Below are 22,323 nucleotides of genomic sequence, written 5' to 3'. Positions count from 1 at the left end.
CAAAGCTGTCATCATCAAGACAGTATGGTACTGGCACAAGAACAGACTCTCAGATCAATGGAACAGAATAGAGAACCCAGAAATGGACCCACAAACATATGGCCAACTAATCTTTGACAAAGCAGGAAAGAATATCCAATGAAATCAAGACAGTCTCTTCAGCAAGTGGTGCTGGGAAAACTGGACAGCGACATGCAGAAGAATGAACCTGGACCACTTTCTTACACCATACACAAAAACTCAAAATGGATGAAAGACCTCAATGTAAGACAGGAAGCCATCAAAATCCTCAAGGAGAAAGCAGGCAAAAACCTCTCTGATCTTGGCCACAGCAACTTCTTATTCAACACGTCTCCAGAGGCAAGGGAAACAAAAGCAAAAACGAACTACTGGGACCTCATCAAAATAAAAAGCTTCTGCACAGCAAAGGAAACAATCAGCAAAACTAAAACGCAACCAACAGAATGGGAGAAGATATTTGCAAAAGACATATCAGATAAAGGGTTAGTATCCAAAATCTATAAAGAACTTATCAAACTCAACACCCAAAAAACAAATAATCCAGTGAAGAAATGGGCAAAAGACATGAACAGACACTTCTCCAAAGAAGACATCCAGATGGCCAACCGACACATGAGAAAATGCTCAACATCACTCATCATCAGGGAAATACAAATCAAAACCACAATGAGATACCATCTTACACCTGTCAGAATGGCTAACATTAACAATTCAGGCAACAACAGATGTTGGCGAGGATGCAGAGAAAGAAGATCTCTTTTGCATTGTTGGTGGGAATGCAAGCTGGTGCAGCCACTCTGGAAAACAGTATGGAGGTTCCACAAAAAACTAAAAATAGAACTACCCTATGACCCAGCAATTGCACTACTAGGCATTTATCCACGGGATACAGGTGTGCTGTTTCGAAGGGGGACATGCACCCCCATGTTTATAGCAGCACTATCAACAATAGCCAAAGTATGGAAAGAACCCAAATGTCCATCGACGGATGAATAGATAAAGAAGATGTGGTTGGTGTATACACACACACACACACACACACACACACACACACAATGGAGGATTACTCAGTAATCAAAAAGAATGAAATCTTGCCATTTTCAACTATGTGGATGGAACAGGAGGGTACTATGCTAAGTGAAATTAGTCCATCAGAGAAACACAAAAATCATATGACTTCACTCATATGAGGACTTTAAGAGACAAAACAGATGAACATAAGAGAAGGGAAACAAAAATAACATAAAAACAGGGAGGGGGACAAAACAGAAGAGACTCATAAATATGGAGAACAAACTGAGGATTACTGGAGGGGTTGTGGGAGAGGGGATGGGTTAAATGGGTAAGGGGCACTAAGGAAATCTCCTGAAATCAGTGTTGCACTATATGCTAACTCGTTGGGATGCAAATTTAAAAAAAAAATTAAATTAAAAAAAAATTCTGTTCATATATGTGCACACATACACACATGCATTTTTTACCCATAAACAGAATCATTCTACACATTCTGATACATGGTTCATTGTTTTCACTCAGTGTCTTGACTCTTTCCATATCAATACAAAGGGCTCTACCCTATTACTTTTTCATTTTTGCACAGTTTTCCACCAAGACATAGACCACAATTTATTTAACCAGCCCCTTTTTGATGAAGTATTAGTTTGTTTCAATTTTTTTTTTTGCCAAAAAAAAAAAAAACCACTCTAAAACCATCCTTGTACATATCTTTCTGAACTTGTATGAAAAGCCTTAAGGAAAATTCCTACAAGTGAAATTTCTGGGCCAAGGAACATACACACTGGAAATTGCATCAGTACTCGTGAACTGCCTCCAAATGGATTGTGACAATGTACACTCCCAGCATCAGTGTTCATGTGTGGGATTCGTTCCTCCACAACCTTGACAACCCTACATGCCATGGAACTTCTCCATCTTTGTCAACCTGATTAAGGGGAAAAAGGCATCTCATTTTTGTTTTAGTTGTTTTTTCTTTAATTATGACTGAGGTGAGGCATTTAGTACACCACATATTTATATTTCTTTTCCTGTGAACTGCCGATTCATGTCTTCTGCCTGTTTTCCTATCCTATCTTGTGCTATGTGGGGCTTGGGTGGAAAACTGCCCTCCTGGATACAAGAGAGCTGAGGGCAGAGATGTGGCTCTGAGGGATCTGTGGGGATCCCTGGGCACTGACTCGGCTTTCTCCTTTCAGATTTGACCAGTCTGCTGATGCGACTTAAGTTCAAAACCAGGAAGGCCCCATGTTTATAAATATTTCCTTCAGAGGAAAAGTACAGATGATTTAAGTTCTTCCCAGATGGGTGTTACAAAGCCCCAGTATGAAAGGTGGTGGTGTGGCCAAAATGTAGCAGGAATTGGCTGTTGTCTCATCTCTAGGGTGATTTTATTTGCATGGAGAGCATCAGCAGCCACTATACAGGCAAGTAGGAAAATGAGGGCCTATGCAACAGCCACACCATGATTTTGACCCACAACTGCTCTAAGAAAATACCTCCTTTCCATAGGGGCTTACGATCTTGACTAAATGTGAACCTGTAAGTTTGTATGCATGCACATTTGTGTGTGTATGTGTGTGCACAGATATGTGTCTAATTCTCCCACCAATCTGCCACCACCTGAAATTCAGCAATTTTTAAGCAACATACAGACTGAGGAAACTTAAAAAAGTAGTCTTCTGTCTGTCTCATGTATGACAAATATTTTCCCTGTTGGGTATTTTTACACTTTTTTTTGTTTGGTTGGTTTTATTTCTCTTTTTGTTTTTATAGAATATTTAACTATATAGAAAACTTATTTAACTATCTAGAAAATTTAACTTTTATGTTCTCAAATTTATTAATCTTTTCTATTATGGCTTTCAGATTTCTATCATGCTTAGAAAGGTCTTCCCATTCCAAGTCTATACAACTAATTCATCTGTGTCTTTTTGTTCTGAAACTTTCGTGATTTTATTTATTTATTTTTAAGTTTATTTATTTTGAGAGAGAGAGAGAGAGAGAGAGAGTGAGTAGAGGAGAGGTAGAGAGAGATAATCCCGAGCAGGCTCCACACCATCAGCACAGAGCCTGACGCAGGGCTCAGACTCACAAACCATGAGATCATAACTTGAGCCGCAATCAAGAGTTGGACTGTCAAATGACTGAGCCACCCAGGTGCCCCTGGAACTTTCATGGTTTTAAATCTTTGAGTCATCTGGCAGTAATAGATTCTTTTAGTATAATCATTATTCATTATTCATCCAGCTCTATTTTTTCAATAATCCGATAATCCAACTGATTCAATAAGCAATCTTTATAATATTATAAATTTTCATATGTATGAACATACATAGACTCTATTTTGCTCCTTTAATCTATTCCTGCATCAGAATTGTTTAAATTACAGTAACCCTAGGATAACTTTTGTTAATATAGATTTTTTAAAAAATTTTTTAACATTTATTCATTTTTGAGAGACAGAGACAGAGTGCAAGCGGGTTGGGGCAGAGAGAGAGGGAGACACTGAATCCTAAGCAGGCTCCAGGCTCTGACCTGTCAGCACAGAGCCCAACTCAGGTTCGAATTCAGGAACTGTAACATCATGACCTGAGCCGAAGTCAGATGCTTAACTGACTGAGCCACCCAGGCGCCCCTTATTAATGTAGATTTAAAAAAATATTTTCAAATATGTAAATATCACTTCAAGTCTATGAATAACCATGGTATCATTTAAGTGATGTTTATCGGGGTTGTTTTGGAACTAATTTAAAATCGAACTACAATTCGATTTTAGTTATTTAAAATAAAGTCGCTAATAACTTAAGGAGGTGAATGTTGCAGTGGTTCTCAAACTCCGTTTCTACATCAGAAACACCCAGTGAGCTCAAACATACAAATGCCTGAGTCCCGCCTTCCAGGGCATCTGATTCAGGAGGCAGAAGGTGGGCCGTCCTGCTCAACCTCTCCTAAAGTCAGTTTTTCAACACAGTAAACTTCAAAAACCACTAGAATAATATTTGCTAGGGTAACATTTATAATTTCAAACATCTTTAACAAAGAACAGTTCAAATTAGAGACCTGCCTGTTAAGTGGATAAACAGAATTCCTTGAGAATAATTAAAACCACAGCCAAATAAATTTAGCAAGAATACATTATTTTAAATTTTTTTTTTTCAACGTTTATTTTATTTTTGGGACAGAGAGAGACAGAGCATGAATGGGGGAGGGGCAGAGAGAGACGGAGACACAGAATCAGAAACAGGCTCCAGGCTCTGAGCCATCAGCCCAGAGCCAGACGCGGGGCTCGAACTCACGGACAGCGAGATCGTGACCTGGCTGAAGTCGGACGCTTAACCGACTGCGCCACCCAGGCGCCCCAAGAATACATTATTTTAAACAAGTTTTCTGTACAAAATAAGCAATGAACAATAAACATGTTCATTTTAAAATAGGAAACACTGGAAAGACACAGGATCAAAATGAAAGAGATAAAAAGAACATGATGGAAGAGGATCCCTCCAGAGAAAAGCCTGATGTACATACAAAAATCCCTAAGGTGTATGTAGCGTAGGCTGCAGTGCTAAGGAACAAACTTTACTTATTAACTCTGAATCTACAGTCACATAAAGAGAAAAAGAATACAATGGAAATCTGTCTTTATATGGTAAACTTTGGCACCAGGGAAATTAACTGTTAGATTCCAGGGGAAATACTGCATCTGACTATTTTAAGTTTGCGCATAGTCTCTGATCATGCTTCCTGCGGATGACAGATCGTCCCCACGATTTGGATGCTTTCTTCTCCACTTCGAGTGCCAACTCCAATTCCACTTTCCTCCCCAAACTTTTTCCTGTACACTTAGGATATGGCCCTCCAACTCCTGGCTGGACCCAGAGCTGGAAAGGATGAAGGGAGCTAATTAAAGGGTCTATTCTCTGTCCCAGCCATAGCAACAGTGACTATAACAGAGGCTCGGAAGGAATTCTTTCAACCAGCAAACACGCGTCAAAGATTCCATAGTATGTCTAGCTGTTTCTGCCAGCACCTCCTGCCTAAGAAGGGCAGAAGGACTGAAATATGCAGAAGGCAGATCTTAAAGGTCAGAGAGCTCCGACTGTATTGAGGCAGTCCCCACTATGCGTGAATACCACTGCTCTCAAAAATTGATTCTCTTTTATTTCTTGAGCTTCTTGGTCAAAAGTTTGTTCATGTTCAACTTAGGGTTACACAAGTAAAGATACAGAGATACTAATACAGTATTTCATTTTTATTGACTCACCAAAGCCACCTACTTATGTGTTTATCAAATTTACATCTCAAAAGGGGAAACAATATTTTGAGACAATTTAAAAATAAAATTTGTGGGGTGCCTGGGTGACAGTTGGTTAAAGTGTCCAACTTCAGTTCAGGTCATGATTGCACAGTTTGTGAGTTCGAGCTCAGTGTCAGACTCTGTGCTGAGAGCTCAGAGCCTGGAGCCTGCTTTGGATGCTGTGTCTCCCTCTGTCTCTGCCCCTCCCTTGGCTCTGTTTCTCAAAAGTAAACATTGAAAAAAAATTTTTTTAATAAAATTGTTTTTCATTTTATTTTTTTAAATGTTCATTTATTTATTTTGAAAGAGTGTGGGGGAAGGGCAGAGAGAGGAGAGCCAAGAGAATCCCAAGCAGGCTCCGCACTATCAGCCCAGAACCTGATGCAGGGCTTGATCTCAAGAACCACGAGATCATGACCTAAGCCGAAATCAAGAGTCAGACACTTAACTGACTAGGCCACCCAGATGCCCCAGGATATTTGTTTTTAATTTTAAAAGTAATGCATGTTCATGACAGAACATCTGGAAAATACAAAAAGTATGAAAAAGACAATAAAAATCATTCACATACTACTACTCAGATACAGCAACTATTAATACCTTCCTAACAAAATAATTTGTTTGGTATCTTAAAGTCCTCATATGAGTGAAGTCATATGATAGTTGTCGATTTTCTAACAAAATAATTTTAAAATATTGTCCCAGCATTTCAAGTAATTTAAGAGAGAACAGAGATGCTTCTTGTCAGTATTGTACTGGAAGTACTAAACAGTAAAAAAAATTTTAAGTGGCAAAATAATTGATGTGAAGAGATGAAACTGTGTTTGCAGATGATGACTATTTTATTTATTTAGAAAATCTAAGAATCTATGGGTAAGCTATTAAAATTTAAAAAAGGTATTAGGCCTGTTTTCTAGTATCAAATCAACTTTAAAAAATTAATGTATTCCTACTCACCAGAAATAGTCAAATAGAAAATAACAAAAAAAAAAAAAAAAAAGAAAGAAAGAAAAAAGAAAAGGATTCCATCCACAGTTATACTTAGAAATAGATCTATGCAGGAAAGAGCATAACAGGTCTGAAACTGCTATTCTTAGAAAGGCCTGCTTGTTGTAAAGAACTTAATCAAACTCAACACCCAAAAAACAAATAATCCAGTGAAGACATGGGCAAAAGACATGAACAGACACTTCTCCAAAGAAGATATCCAGATGGCAAACAGGCACATGGAAAAAATGCTCTGCATCATTCATCATCAGGGAAATGCAAATCAAAACCACAATGAGATACTACCTTACACCTGTCAGAATGGCTAACATTAACAACTCAGGCAACAACAGATGTTAGTGAGGATGCAGAGAAAGAGGAACCTTTTTGCACTGCTGGTAGGAATGTAAACTGGTGCAGCCACTCTGGAAAACAGTATGGAGGTTCTTCAAAAAATTAAAAATGGAACTTCCTTATGACCCAGCAACTGAACAACTAGGTATTTACCCAAGGGATACAGGTATGCTGTTTCAAAGGAGCACATGCACCCCAATGTTTACAGTAGCACTATCGACAATAGTCAAAGTATGGAAAAAGCCCAAATGTGGTATGTATACACACACACACACACACACACACACACACACACACACACACACAGTGGAGTATTACTCAGCAATCAAAAAGAATGAAATCTTGCCATTTGCAGCTATGTGGATGAAACTAGAGGGTATTATGCTAAGCAAAATTAGTCAGAGAAAGACAACTATCATATGACTTCACTCATATGAGGACTTTAAGATACCAAACAGATGAACACAAGGGAAGGGAAGCAAAAATAATATAAAAACAGGGAGGGGGACAAAACATAAAAGACTCTTAAATATAGAGAATAAACAGAGGGTTGCTGGAGGGGTTGTGGGAGGGGAGATGGTCTAAATGGGTAAGGGGCATTAAGGAATTTACTCCTGAAATCATTGTTGCACCATATACTAACTAACTTAGATGTAAATTAAACAATAAAAAAAAAAAAAAAAAAAAAAAGGCCTGCTTATAAGGTTGGCCCTTGGCTGGCACCTGAGAACTTGGAGGGTTTCTTATATTGATATAAAACTTCCCTCAAATGATAAGAGGGGCTCACACACCTAAACTATCTGTGTAAACAATGTGGTGCATAAATCTGATGTGGTGTGTGAATACCTGCTTTATTTCTTGGAGTCTGGGATTTTGGTACATGGTGGGCAGAAGGTGCCCATATGACCAACCCCCAGTAATAACATTGAGTATCAAGTCTCTGATAGACAATGCTTCATACATGTTGTCACAACTTGTTACTAGAGGAATTAAATGTGTCCTGTGTGACTCCACTGGTGGAAGACTCCTAGTAACTTGTGTGCCTGATTTCCTCTGAACTTTGACCTGTGTGCCTTTTCCTTTTACTGAGTTTGCTTCATAGCCTTTTGGTACAATAAGTCTTAGCTGTGAGTGCCACTGAATGCTGAATCCTGAGTCCTTCTAATAAAGCACTGAACCTCAGGGTGGTTTTGGGAACCACCAAAATAACACCTTCCTGGAGAGAATTACAAAATATTCACTGAAGCACAAAACAAGACCTAAGTAAATGGAGAATTATACCATGATGGAGAGTAGGAAGAAAGGCAGCCCACCCACCCCATCATTCATATATTCAATGAAATTCCAATCAGTATGCCTGCAGGCGTTATTTTGATTATTGGTGGTTCTCAATAAGTCAATCCTAAAATCAATATGGAAAAACAAAGGATCAAAAATAACCATCTGTGAAGAAGAACAGGTGGCAGAATTTGTCCAACTGGGTAGAGGAATTATTGTAAAGCTACAGGAATTAGGCAACAGGAAGGTATCTCAGTGGGGCTTTCCATGGAATCTGACAACATGATTCCAAAATTTGTAAGAATAAGCAAAAGTCCAAAATGGACAAAACATTTCTGATAAAGATGAACACAGAGCTGTGCCAAATGGTATTTGAGGCTTCAATACATAGGTGGTATAATATTGGTACAAGGATAGACAAACAGACCAATAGAATAGAATAGAATAGAATAGAATAGAATAGAATAGAATAGAATAGAATAGAATAGACAGCCCCCGAAACATACCTACCATGTATAGGAAAAAAGTTGATAATTTGACATTACAGACTTTGGAGAAGGATCAAAAGATGTGCTGGACAAAAAGCTATCTATAGGGGGAAACTCATTTAAACCCCTACCTCCTACCACACTTTATAGTCTTTTGTATGTTTTAAATACTTCATAATAAAAATTTAGTTGACTAAACACATACACTAAAACTCTCTGACTCTGTTAGTAAACCACAGGCCAGTGATCATAATTTTATAAACTGTTCTCCTTCCTAGGATCCCAAGGGCCTATGAGCTTCTTAAGTAGCGTTTAACTTCAATTTTACACCAACTTTTTGAATAAGCCTTACCTCATAGATCCTGGCAATTCCACAAAGTAGGGTTACTTCTCCTGGAAACTTATCTAAGCCTTGTTTGAAAAGATTTAAAGCCGTCACTGGCTGATCCAATGAGACGTAAACCTAAAACCAAGATACATTTCAATAAAAGTACTGGCACTTAAAATAACAGTATTTGTTACTACAAGTTTATAATTACTGCTTAGTGACACATGATCTCCTAGATGTTACAGTAAGAAGTTAATTTCCAATAGTGATGTTACAGTTTTACCTTCACGTGTCGTATTTGAAGCATTTATTCATTTATCCCTTCAACAAATGCTCATTGTGGGCTTGTATGGCCACAGAGACTGAGCAGTAACTCAGCAAGAAAGGAACAAGGGAAAATCTGTTTAGGATAGGACAGATACAAGTATGTCTATAAGCGGGCACTAAGGAACCAAATTCGAGACCGAAGTTGAAGACGAAGAAAGAGGAAGGACCCAAGGAACAATAAGGTCTGCAAGAGAGCAGCAGCAGAGACTCTGTGGAGAAGCTGGTTTTCAAAAGAGGCCTCCAGAAATAGAGGACGAACAGACTTGTGAAGAATGGCGTCAGGGAGTTGAGAAAGTCATCGCTCGATGGCTTCCACTTAATTAGCAATTAGAACAGTAGCGTGGATAAACCACACACTTCATAGAAATTTCTAACGTAGAGAATTATAGTTTTAGGGATGGAAAAATAAGATCATGACATTTTTTCTTCATGATCTTGGATCCTCTGTTTCTTTCCAAATTGTGTTTTGAAGAAGATCTTCATAGGAAAACTGTGTATAGTGTCTAATGCTTACGTATGAGATTAAAAGGAGAGGTATGGATGAAAAATTTTCAATATTTACTTCATATACTACTGAACTGCTTTTTTAAATAAAATAATTTAATATACTAAGTAATACAAAATGTTTGATAATTTTTTAAATTAACAATCTAATATTTGCAGAAATAATACTGTTCCTAAATCAGATTGATGTTTATTACCTAGCAATTACTCTTTTATATATTAAAGAAAATAAGAAAATTTTACTTTTATACAGTCATGAAGGCAACAAGAGATTTAAGCAAATCAATTTATGGAAAAATATGTCAAACCATGTACTTAACAATAGTTAAAAAGCATATTTTTTTTAACCACCGGGCAAGTGATTATCAGTTAAGAAAATGACAAATAGCGTGACCTAAGTTTTCATTTCAAGGTGTCAGAAAAGTTTAAAAGTCTACTGTGATGCTTAGAAGCTTCCTTAAGAATTTTAATATGTAATGTACCGAAGGTGGACTTAGTTTCAAACATCTCTGAAAACTACAGTAAATATATCAAGATTATTTGGCACCGTAAGATTATATGATGTAACTTTCATTGTGTCCTTTTAGTACACAAATTCTTAAAACCGTATTTAGGAAGTAGTTCTTCCTTTTATATCTTTTCTTTTCAACCTCCTTTACCACACTTTTTCATTTTAAAGTGTTTTTTGTTTTTGTTCTGTTTTGTTTTGTTTTGAGAGAGCAGGGGAGGGGCAGAGAGAGGGGAGGACAGAGGATCTGAGGCAGGCTCCACACTGACAGCAGAGAGAGCCAGATGTAGGGCTCGAACCCACAAACTATGAGATAGAACATGACCTGAGCCGAAGGCAGATGCTTCACCAACTGAGCCACCCAGGAGCCCCGGCACTTTTTAATTTTAAAAAAATTCTTCAAGATACAGTAAGATGATGTCCTAACTGCCACTTCATCAAATGTTTCTAGAAGCCCTGGTGAGGGGCCGAGACGTAACTTTTCTCCCAGGACTGAAAATTCTAAGTGGCCCTTCACCTCTTTTGTGGCTGTGGGGGGCAGCAGGGGACAGTGAGTAGGAAGACCTGCATTTCAGTGCTGGCTCTAAACAGCCAAGTGACCCTGAAAACCCTACTGGAGCTTCTTTAAGTCTCTGTGGCCATAAAAGTACAATGGAAATGTGAAACCTACCTTGCAGGGTTGCTATGAGGCTTACATTAAACTGTGTGTGGAACAGACCTGATATAATACCTTGTACTGAATAGGTGTTCAATATAGGGGAAATCTTTGTTGTTATGGCCAAGCCAGGAAATGAAGGACCTACGTAAAAACAGTCCCCGTTCTCTACCGTGTGCTGAGGTGGGAGTCTGGCAGGTTGTAGGAACTATGGCCTCTCTGGGGCCTGTTACCCATGAGGGTGGTAACAAGCCTATGGCAGCTTCTTCTGCTCTGATGGGCAATCTTTCAAAGGGGTTTTCTTATTTTTCATGGCAATCAATTTCTCCTGAGACCGTTAGCCTCCAAATGTTCTCACTTTTCCACTTGCTATAAAGAAAAATATGTCTGAGCACATTAACTTGCCAAATATTCCTGAAGAAACTGGCAACTCTCCGTGTATACTGGCCAGAATTTGAACCTTTTATTTTGAGAAGACAGATTTCACTCCGGTTTAAGAATACTTACTTTTGCCAAGTAGAGAAATGTATCTACCATTTCCTGCTGCTTCAGGGCTGATTTAAACTGTTTTTCTGCTTCACGATACATTCCTAACCTAAGAACAGTCATTTGAAAAATTAGACATTCAACTTAAAAATACTCTAGCACTTATTCACACACTGAGGATATGAACAGAGACAAGTTACATTTCTATCTCGAAGAGTGTGTACTAAAGAAGGTAATGTCAAACACACATATAAATTAATATTCGCATTATGTTTATAGAGTTTAGCAAAAAGTTGCCTATTTCCCATGTTCACGGCCCGTGCAACCCTCAAACGGTGTGTAGAAAGTCTGTCTGGACAGCAGGGCTAACAGCTGCCCGTGAGCCAGGTCATACCAGTTTACCACCCAAAGAGCTTATGATCAGCTGGACATATGGCAAGTGACCTAAATAAATGCTTAAGGTCTCCATTTTATTAGAAGAACTTGATGGCATTTCTATGAAAATATTACCTGCTCTGGGACAAAGGCCCATTTTTAAAGCCATTCTTAAACAGTTTTGATGTAAGTAGTAATTGCTACTTGAGGGAAACAGGTATGCCATGTTGTGATTCTAGAAACATTTTCTTCTCCTTTTTTGTCTTCATATCCAATACAGATTGTCCTAGTCTACAAATCAGATCTGTTCTTTGCCTCACTGTAGCCGTCCTGATATCAGCCCAGGGAATGTTCTATTACCACTAACTCAGTCGTGGAAGCATACTTGAGCCTGTCCTAGATCTGTCGGGCTTTCTCATAACTACTCATTGCTCGCCAGCCAAGAGCTACTTGGGCACCTTACGATGCTTTTACTTTGTGAAAGTTGGAACAATACACAGTATGTTCCCTCAGTCTACTTCCATTCATAGTGAATGAAACAGCTGTATCCTAACAGCTGTTGGAAGATATAAGATTAAGGGGGTTAAAAGCAACCTCCCCCGCCAAACACTGCCCTAAAATTAGAGAGAATGTGTTAAACGGCAGAAGCCCCCATATAACTTTTACAAGAGTATTCATAAAATGTTACCAAAGAACTCTAAATTTCCGAAAAAACGGCATAGCTCTCTACACAGCTTCGACTGAACATTCAAGTCTCAAGCATATGGCTAAAGTTCAGCCACTGAATTCTGTGAACACTTAATTATCCACGAGAGTCTGGATATTTTTATCTAATATGATGTCTCTTCCCAAAAATGATTGAAAAGGGATTACAATGTAATCCTATAAAACCCATGCAAAACAAGAATGAGAAAACAGATTTTTTTCAAACAATGGTGATGGAAAGATAAGTTAAAAAACAAAAAAGCAATCAGAGCCATTTAACTTCCCTGGAAACCAAAGAAAGGAAGGATGGATCATACATATTTTTTTATTACCACACCCTCAAGAGAGAACTTCTAGTACTATCAAAAAGGAATAACCACATGGGCTCTTGTGCAAAGGAAATTAACTGGGCCATGTATAACGAAAGTCTAGGAATAATGAAAATATCAGTCAGGTTCAGGAACACCGGCCAATATCAGAGAGTCAAAGTCCAGAGATAACCCACCAACTGCTAAGCTTTTCTCTCCAATTTAATTCAATAAATACTGTCAAGCACCAACTGCATGCACATTTCATAACACAAAAATGAAGATCGCAACAATGTCCTAAAGGCACAAATAAGCATGAAACAAAACGTTCACAAATAAATGGAATCATATTATGGCCAATAAGAGAAAAAAAAAGTGTTTTGAGAGCACAGAGGAGGAGTGAACCAAGAGTTTCAGGGAGGAAGAGACAGGCAAGCCTTTGAAGGCTAGAGAGGGTGGGATGGGGGTTGGGTAACATCTCTGCTGGAAATGAACTAAACTGTCAGCACAGGCACACAGAGAGCACAGTGCACAGCTCTGTAGGGGAACGCTGAGTTGTCTAGGGAGGTGGGTAGGGTGCGACTGGAAGGAAGGACACAATAAGTAATGGGAGAAGAGAGAGAGATGGGCAAGCGTGTGGACTGGACAAGATCAGGCGTGCCACATTTAAAATCCAGATTTCATCCTCCAGGTAGTGGAGATTAACCAGAGAATCCAACCAGAGCTGTTTTTTTCACAACACTGTTCTGACAGTCGTTTCTAAGAGGGCTGATGGAGCAAGAAAATGGGAGCAGAGAATCCAGATTAGAAGCCAATGGAACAATTCAAACAAAACAAAAAGCCAGAATTCAGGCACTGGTATGAGAATGGGTAGTAAGGGAACAGCTGTGAGAACTACTTGTAGACAAAGAATTGGCAGAATTTACTGATCAGAGTAAAATTTGGGGCTACATCCTCTGGTAATCCACCCTTGACCTCTCCAGTCCAACTTGGGAGCTCTTTTTCTGGGCTTGCTTCTATCATGGTGGGAGCTAGGCTTATAATTGTTTACTGTCCTCTCTTCCCTCCCCTTTCTGCCCTCCCTCCCCTAATCCCCTATGATTTTTTTAAATCATTTATTCTGTTTGTGTTTGAGAGAGCGAGTGTGCGTGGGGGAGGGGCAGAGAGAGAGAGAGAGAGACACAGAATCCAAAGCAGGCTCCAGGCTCCGAGCTGTCAGCACAGAGCCCAATGCAGGGTTCGAACCCACGGAATGCAAGATCATGCCCTGAGCCAAAGTCGGATGCTCAATTGACTGAGGCACCCAGGTGCCCCAACTGTAAACCATTTAAAGGAAAGACTGTCTAATAAATATTGGTAACCCTTGTACCTGGCAGAGTAGCAGCTTGTTACATAGCTTAGTGAGTGAATGCAGGAGTGCTGAGCACAACAAAGATGAGAGGCTATTAAGGGACAGAGAAGAACTCTGACTAATACGGCAAGGTGCACTCATTTAAATGCCATCTTACACGGACGGCAGAAGGAGTCCAAATTGTGCTTGTCTTTAATTATTAAAGATTTCTTAAGCTTTTGTTTAGAAGCTCAGGATTTCAAGCTTGCCTTCAGAAATTATACTCATAAAAATTTAATGGTATAATGCTACAAAATTACCTTTTAGTAGAAAATACTTCCTCAATCTAACAGCAGAGAAAACACATAAGTTCTATGTAAAAATACCTAAGTGGAAAGTAGTCTTAATTTCAACCGAAAAAGAATAAGCATTCTTTTTATTCCGTTTATATATTTCCTTTTCCTCACAGTGTTGGACTGATAAGTTCATCTGAAGGATGCTCAGAGTAACCGGTCTACCTGGTTTTGAATAATGAAAGACGTATTATCTTTATAAAATACAATTGCCCATTCGTCTCTATTTTTCAAATGCTTCAAATGCACTTCAATTCTAGGCAACAAGTTTTAGATCATTTACTAGTTGCTGTACAGTATTCATAAAACTAATTACAACTTTCCTGACCTCGCAGTTAATTTGCTTAAAAACATGTTTAAACATTAAGTGAATTAATGGAAGATTATTCAGATCCTAGAGAAACACCATGGAATTGTGCAAATAGTAAGAGAACTGGCCTCAGAAAACTGAGCTGTAATTCTTGTCCTGCCACTTACTAGCTGTGTGAATCTGGACAAGTCACTTTTTCTGAGGCTCAGTTTTTCCCATCTGGACAAAGGGCTAATAATTGCAACCACCTCCAGGTGCTGTGAGATTTAAGGTAAAGTAACAAATGGACAAGCTATCTCCCAACTGTAAAGCACACTACAGATGTGAGGCATTGGGGGAAATAAAAAGACTTGAGAGCAAGAGAAGAATGGGAATCAACAGCCTCAGCTCTAACTGCTCCGTTATTGACTGGTCTCATACTAACTAGTTCCTGATGCAAATCACAGGCTCTCTCTGGCCTCAGCCTCCTCATTTAAAAAGTGCTGTTGCATCTGACGGTCTCACAGTTTCCCTGGCCCGGCACTACAATTTTACTATTCTAAATTTTTTTTAATGTTTATTTTTGAGAGAGACAGAGACCCAATGCAAGCAGGGGAAGGGCAGAGAGAGAGGGAGACACAGAATCCGAAGCAGGTTCCAGGCTCTGAGCTGTCAACATAGAGCCCAACACAGGGCTTGAACTCACGAGCCATGAGATCATGACCTGAGCCGAAGTCGGAGGCTCAACCGACTGAACCACCCAGGCGCCCCTACAATTTTATTATTCTAAAGGTATCAGTTCTTGGTGTTACCATGTGATTGTTCAGGAAGTGCTTTCTCAAGTAAGTCAAAGGCCCAGTTCTTATTTCTTCCTGAGGAAATCTACCCAGAAAAATAATGATCAGAGTTGAGACTCTAAAATACGTCACTACATCTAAGGCCTTCACAAATCACCAAAATTTTACCTGTAGTAACACTTTCCAATCTGCACTTTCCACCACCAGTCCTTGTACTGAGAGTACTCTGTGGAGAGGGCAGCCAAGTCCAAAGCCTTTGAAAACAACTCATTTTAGATTAGGATTTTCTTTTCTAACAATAAACAGAAACAATAAATAATGAAATGAACCGTGTAATTAGCATCAATCAAAACATGCATTAGAAATCAGACAGAAACTCAAGTTGTTCATGTTTCCAGATGGCTCCACCAATTTTCCCTAAATAATCAGTTCCAGACCAGAGGGCTGACAGCAGATGAATAGTAAAAACTGATCAAAGAAAAGCAGATGGACAATATGTTAGAATACAATGCTAATATACAAGGCTTAAAATGGATATTTAAAAATCCCCCAAGTTGTACCCTCCCCCCACCCTTTATCTACCATCCAATGATCCCTGTAAAGTCAGTGGTGGTCAAATCTTTGGTGTGTCAGCCAGGTCCAACTTCAGGCCCCACTTTACGGACAGATGTAGAGAAATAGAAAAAGGTCAAGTAAGCAGACAGAAGAAGGCCTCGAAAACAGGATCGTGAAGAAGAGTCAAAGGACAAGTGCACTTGGGTATCTGCTGTCTTCAACCACCATTGTTCCATCATCCTGACCTCGCCTCACGTCCAGTGATGCTGAGGGTCAGACCTGCCTTTGCTGCAGACTGAAAAAGATCTGAGTTGCTTGCATATTTTACATGGGTTTATCCCTCTCTCTCCAACATCTTCTAGTTTGTTCCTTCCAGTGTTTATAGATGACTAAATAGGAATTCAGATTTTATACAGAAGTAGAAACCATTTGGACAAAAAGGAAAGCAAATCAGTCTTTCCACAAATTTGAAGCTCATGTAAAGATCTAGTGAATAGAAACTCAAGTTATTAGTTAAAAGAGAATTCTCACGTTTTATGATACAAGTCTTTCTCTCAAGATTGGAAAACTCTTACTCTTTAGCCAGTGTTAGTATAATCGTTATATCCAACAGTTAAAGTATCTCTCAGATTTTCAGTTCTGTGATCTCAGAATATATCCCATATTACTGTCCATGTCTTAATGTGAACTCATTGCTGAAATGCAAGCCAGATGAGTTCCTTTGATGTCCCACCACAGAATTAATAACTTTTCCTTGTGTTTCCTCATCTTCCCTTACTCCAGGGGAGACTTCTAAAGATGCAAACTCTTTATAAAGGAACCGTGTCACCACGCTGAGGTTCTAATGCACCTGAAAATCAAAACCTCTATTTGAAAGCTATGTGAATTAAAAACAAGCCACATGCTACTCTCGTATGCTTATTTTTCTTTTTTCCTCCAAGCCAGAAATAAAAGTGGAAGCAAAAAATGGGGAAAAATTATAACTTCAGTTATACTTGAAAAACATATTTTCAATCAGCTCAATTTGGGACTGCATTGTAAATATCTGAACATGTTAATTTTAACTTAATCTTTATAAAGAACTTTTCTAGCAGATAGATCATATACACTCTCATGTTTAATATAAAAGACCTTCTATTTTTTCAGAAAAATATGTCTTTCTGAATTTGCTACATATTCTAATTTCCCAAGGTTAGATTTAGTGCTTGTTACAGGTTGCTGATTTTGTTTATGGTCCTAAAACAAGTCTTCCTATGTAAGACTTCTGTGTTTGTTCTCAACCGATTAAGGAAATTAATATGACTTATTGATATGGAATAAAAATGTAAAAAATATACATTTTAATGATCATTCCTCAAATGAACACTGAGGCTGCACTAGACAAAACTATTTATGACTATTTCAAATGGGCTTTAAGTTCCCTGAGAACAGGCACCCCTTCTTACACATCTCTGTGGTTCTGATATGTTGCCATGCTGTTAAGAGGCACTCAAGGATGATGTGTTGATTGAATTAATTCTATTCCTTATTTCTGACTTATACTGAAAATAACTTAAGAGCCAAACAAAACTCATAGTAGTAAGATTTATAATTAAACTAACATTTTAAAATGTTAAAATGACAGATCTTTATTTCTTTAAAGTCTTTCTCAATTTTTCAAAATAAATGACTATGTAACATTTAAGAATCTTTGAAAAATCAATCTAATATCCAGATATTCATAAAGGCCTAGAATGTCATATAAGAGCCATAAGTTTATAAAAGTCCACAGGAGAGGGGACCTTGGCAGATCTAGGCTACATAATGTTTGTGAATACAACCAACCGAGCATCACAGTGTATTTCTTTTTTTTTTTTTTTTAATGTTTATTTATTTTGAGAGAGACAGAGAGAGAGAGTAGGGTAAAGGGAGAGAGGGAGGATCCCAAGCAGGCTCTGCACTGTCAGCACAGAGGCAGGGCTTGATCCCACAACCGTGAGATCATGACCTGAGACAACATCCAGAGTTGGACACTTAACTAAGCCCCCCAAGGCGTCCCATCCAGTGTATTTCTAAGTGACAGTGCTCCAACCATTAATATTTTTAAAAACCAGTCATCCTTTAGCTATTGTTATAGTTGCAACAACTTCAGGATGATGAAATTAAAGAGCATATGGAAATAAAGATTCCAGAATCAACCCACATGCCACTTTAATTTTGCCAATACTGCCAATATCACCCCAAAAGGCACAAGCGAGGAGGGAAGGGAGTTATTAAGAACTCAGAGGCAGAAATACGGTTTTCTATAAGTCAGCTTTACTTCTTCTTATCATTTAGCTATTACTTCATAACATTCTCTATATTTACCTCCAGTATCCTCCATATTTGTCTGCAGATAAACACAGAGTCAACCACCCACATGGCACTTAAGTTTTGTCAACACTGCCCCCACAAATGGAAAAAGCATTAAGAATGGAAAGACACAAATATAGTTTTCCATGGGAAGATCAATTTCATTCTTTCTCAAGTACCACTTCACATTATCCTCATTTGTCTATTGTATGTTCGTGTTTGTGTGAAATGGTTTATTTAAAAAGAAATCTGGAGGCCACCCAAAGTAACCAGTATAAAAGCACCTCTGATTTCTTAAGAATGTTAAAAAAAAAAATTCCTCTTTTCTTTTTCCAGATAATGTCATAAAACAGAGTTTGTGGAAAAAAGGCATGAAAATGCATGCTTTTCTGCTCATTACCTAAATCCTTCTTCCTTTCAGAAAATAACATTTGTGATAAAAATCTAAAATGACATCTTAATGGGACAATCTGATCCACAGCAGAACTATAATGCAATGAGTCCATAACAGAGTAAGAAAACAGAAACGGGGCATCTGTCCTGCTCGATCCTCCCCACATCCGTCACAGTACCCAATAATTATTTGTTTCAAGAATAACCCAGTCGAGAAATAAACCAATCAATAAATTCATGAATAAAAAGGAAAACAGAGGAACCAACAATTTGTGCTTTTCACAAAATAAAAACAAAAATTTCTTAATTTCATGTTCTATAAAATATATGTATTGAGGGTAAGCAGATGAAAATAACAAGCAGGATATAATTAATTACAAATATTTTATTTTATTACTGCCCCTAATTTATAGCTAAACTTATAAATGAAAAGTTGCTATAAAATTATTGAAAATTTTGGAAAAAATTGGAGAAAGTTTTGGTAAAACTGGATACTTTCCATTACTGCCACAAGGTATAGCTTTTCAATTTACTGTCGTACTCTTTTCAATTTACTGTTGGCACCATGGAGGGATTTAACAAATATCTGTAGAATTAACACACCTTAGTTCTATAATACTTTTATTTCCTTTTTTTTTTTTTTTTTTTTTTTTTTGGTAATACCTTCTAGCATATGTTATAGTACATATTTAGACTAATAACTATTTAACATACATACTAAATGTTATATTCTGTGGGCTTAACACTATAAACACTTTTCTGTTTCTGCCCGAGGTTTGTAATTATGGTTTTTTTAATGGCTGCATAAAACGCTAGGATGCAGTGTAGTGTAACTTAGGTTGTTAATCCGGATTGCTTAGTTACTACGGCTAATGCTACAATGAACATCTGCAAATAGAGCACTTGTGAAATTTCTTAAGAAGTTAAAATTACAAAAAAAAAAAAAAAAGTTAAAATTACATACACAATAGGAATATGTTATCTTATTCTGTTTTATATTACCATACTCTTTTCCAAATTATTGTACCATTTAAAATATCATCTATATCAGGGTAACAATTTACTCCACTCTTTCCCAGCATTTTTTTTTCAAATTTCAGAAATGTGAAATTGAAAGTCCAAATTCTTTAACTTACTTTTTTGTGTTAGAAAGTGCATCTCTAGTGTGCTTGTTTACTGGCATTTTCTCTAATGTCAATTTTCTGTCACTGGATCATTTCCATTTCCACAAAAAATTTCCTAACAAATTTAGATAAGCTTTTTCCAATTTAACAAACACTAACATTTTTAAATCATGCTTATGTACATATTTCATCCTTCTGTTGTCCTTTTACATTTGTTTGGTTTTGTTTCTGTTCACTGTGCAGAGATATATATAAGTCAGTATATGAATATATACTGAGATATATATGAATCAGATATATATGAATCCATAAGTCTCTATTGTTTGCTAGTTTAAATTATTTTTCATTCTTCTCTAGTCAAATGTTTAAAAGAAAGTCTTTAAACAAATTTTCTCAACAGTGTTGTTTAATGAAGCATAAGGATCTGTTTCCAAAAAAGTAAAAAATTGTGCTCAATGTTGCTTGTTTCTAGAGTATTGAGTCTTTCGCTGTTCTTAAGAATAAAAATACAGGGGCACCTGGGTGGCTCAGTCGGTTAAGCGTTCAACTTCTGCTCAGGCCATAATCTCCCAGCTCGTGGGTTCAAGCCCCACATCGGGCTCTGGGCTGACAGCCCAGAGCCTGGAGCCTGCTTCGGATTCTGAGTATTCCTCTCTCTCTGCCCGTCCCTGATTTGTGCTCTTTCTCTTTCTCAAAAACAAATATTTTAAAAAAAATTTTTTTAAAAGAATAAAAATATAAAATTTGTAAGTGGGGACTCCAGCTCTCAACAGTAGTTTGTATCACTTCCTTGCTACTGAGATCTATTTGAGAGTCATTTTTGCTGTGCTTTTTCTCTTAATTTATGGACGTCCTTCATTGAGCTAGGAGACACACACCCTCCTATTTGTTTGTTATATCAAGCTCTGGTCCTCAAGTCCTGTTCATGCTCCCAGCTCTATTTTCCTACACTAGGAGGCCTAGCATTCCAGCCTTCTATTTTTAATTTTTTAAATGTTTATTTATTTTTGAGAGAGAGAGACACACACAGCATGAGCAGGGGACAGACAGAGAGGAGGAGACACAGAATCCAAAGCAGGCTCCAGGCTCTGAGCTGTCAGCACAGAGCCCGACACGGGGCTCGGACTCACAAACCACGAGATCATGACCTGAGCCAATGTCAGATGCTTAACAGACTGAGCCACCCAGGTGCCCCCCAGCCTTCTATTAATCATCGCCTTTCAAGCTATATTCTTCAGCAGTAGTTCCCAATCCTGGCTGAAAACTAGCATTGCCTGTGGAGCTTTTACAAACAACAGATTGACCAGACATACTCATGGGGATTCTGATCCAGGAAGTCTAGCAGGGATCCAGAAATCCATGACATTAAAATTCACCAGGTAAGCAGTGCCTGGGTGGGTCAGCTGGTTAAGTGTCTGACTTCAGCTCAGGTGACGACCTTGTGGTCCATGAGTTTAAGTCCCGCATCAGACTCTGTGCTGACTGCTCAGAGCCTGGAGCTTGCTTCTGATTCTGTGTCTCCGTTTCTCTTCTGCCCCTTCCCTACTCACACTCTGTCTCTCTCTCTCAAAAATAAACAAATGTTAAAAAAAAACTTTTTTAATAAATAAAATAAATAAAATTCACCAAGTGATTCAGAAACAGCTGGATTTAGGAACTACTGAAGAGCCCTAGGATTTGAGGGGCAGGAGCTCAGAGAGGGGAGGAGTAAGGAGGTGGCCCAGTGGGTGTATTCTTGGTCTGTTACTTCTGCTTGAACTCCTGCAGCCCTGCTTTTTGTCTGTTTTCTACAGCAGGGTCTGGATAAGATTTTGTTTGAAGAAAAAGGTTTGTGTTGTTTAAATAAAAAATTTGAAAGTCGCTGCTCTGTTTAAGATCAAATGTTTTTAATCAATGAATATGAAGAACTGTGAAAGCATTCTATAATACATCATACGTAAAGGTTAAAGTCTGTTAGACTCTTTAGAGTCTTTAAGATCCTTAGGATCTTTAAAAGAGAAGCTCAGTTAGTGCAGAGAATAAATCCTATTTTATTTCACTGTGGCTCCTATTCCTCAATGCCATTATATCAATGCCAAGATGTAGAATGACATCCTTGAGATGAATGTACTGATAAAGACGTCATCCCTGTGATCTCCAAACAGCATACGATCTGTCTTTCTGAACCCACGGTCTACAACTCCTCCCCTCACAGACCTCACTACAGCCACCCTTGCCTCCTTCCTGCTCCTCGAACAACCCACGCATGCTCCCACTCAGGGTTTTTGCGGTTATTCTCTCTGACTTACATATTCTTCCTACACAGAACTGCACGGTCTGCCCCCCGCCATCAGGTCTCCAATTAAGTGTCTTTTCAGAGTGGATTTCACTGACCACCTCCCACCCCATCCAAAATGGCATCTTCCCCCACGTCACTGTATTCGCTTCCCTATCCCATGACATGTTACGTGTTTCTAAATGTGCTAATTATCTCTATTCCTTGCACGACCAGAATATAACCTCCAAAAGAGCAGAGA

The 22,323-nt window shown here is 38.3% G+C and overlaps 1 protein-coding gene and 1 long non-coding RNA gene across 7 annotated transcripts in view; both read right to left on the bottom strand.

Moving 5' to 3' along the window:
• TTC8 (tetratricopeptide repeat domain 8) overlaps positions 1-22,323 on the bottom strand; it is a 59,201-nt gene that overhangs the window by 14,243 nt on the left and 22,635 nt on the right. For 5 of the 6 annotated variants that reach the window (XM_045451823.1, XM_045451821.1, XM_045451822.1 and 2 more), the window contains 3 exons: positions 15,573-15,658; positions 11,269-11,356; positions 8,792-8,902 (listed from right to left, as the gene is read on the bottom strand). The exons of the other annotated variant lie outside the window; for it this stretch is intronic. In XM_045451823.1, coding sequence (XP_045307779.1) covers positions 8,792-8,902; positions 11,269-11,356; positions 15,573-15,658 — 285 coding nt within the window. The remainder of the gene's footprint in view (positions 1-8,791; positions 8,903-11,268; positions 11,357-15,572; positions 15,659-22,323) is intronic. 6 annotated transcript variants of the gene reach the window in all.
• On the bottom strand, positions 15,700-20,459 carry LOC123584198. Its single transcript, XR_006705243.1, has 2 exons — positions 15,987-20,459; positions 15,700-15,872 (listed from the first exon to the last, which is right to left on the bottom strand). It is a non-coding gene; the product is annotated as an uncharacterized LOC123584198 (long non-coding RNA).

The sequence above is a fragment of the Leopardus geoffroyi genome, chromosome B3 (genome assembly GCF_018350155.1).
Source record: "Leopardus geoffroyi isolate Oge1 chromosome B3, O.geoffroyi_Oge1_pat1.0, whole genome shotgun sequence".
NCBI classification, from domain to species: domain Eukaryota; kingdom Metazoa; phylum Chordata; class Mammalia; order Carnivora; family Felidae; genus Leopardus; species Leopardus geoffroyi.
This window is presented reverse-complemented; position numbering and strand designations above follow the sequence as displayed.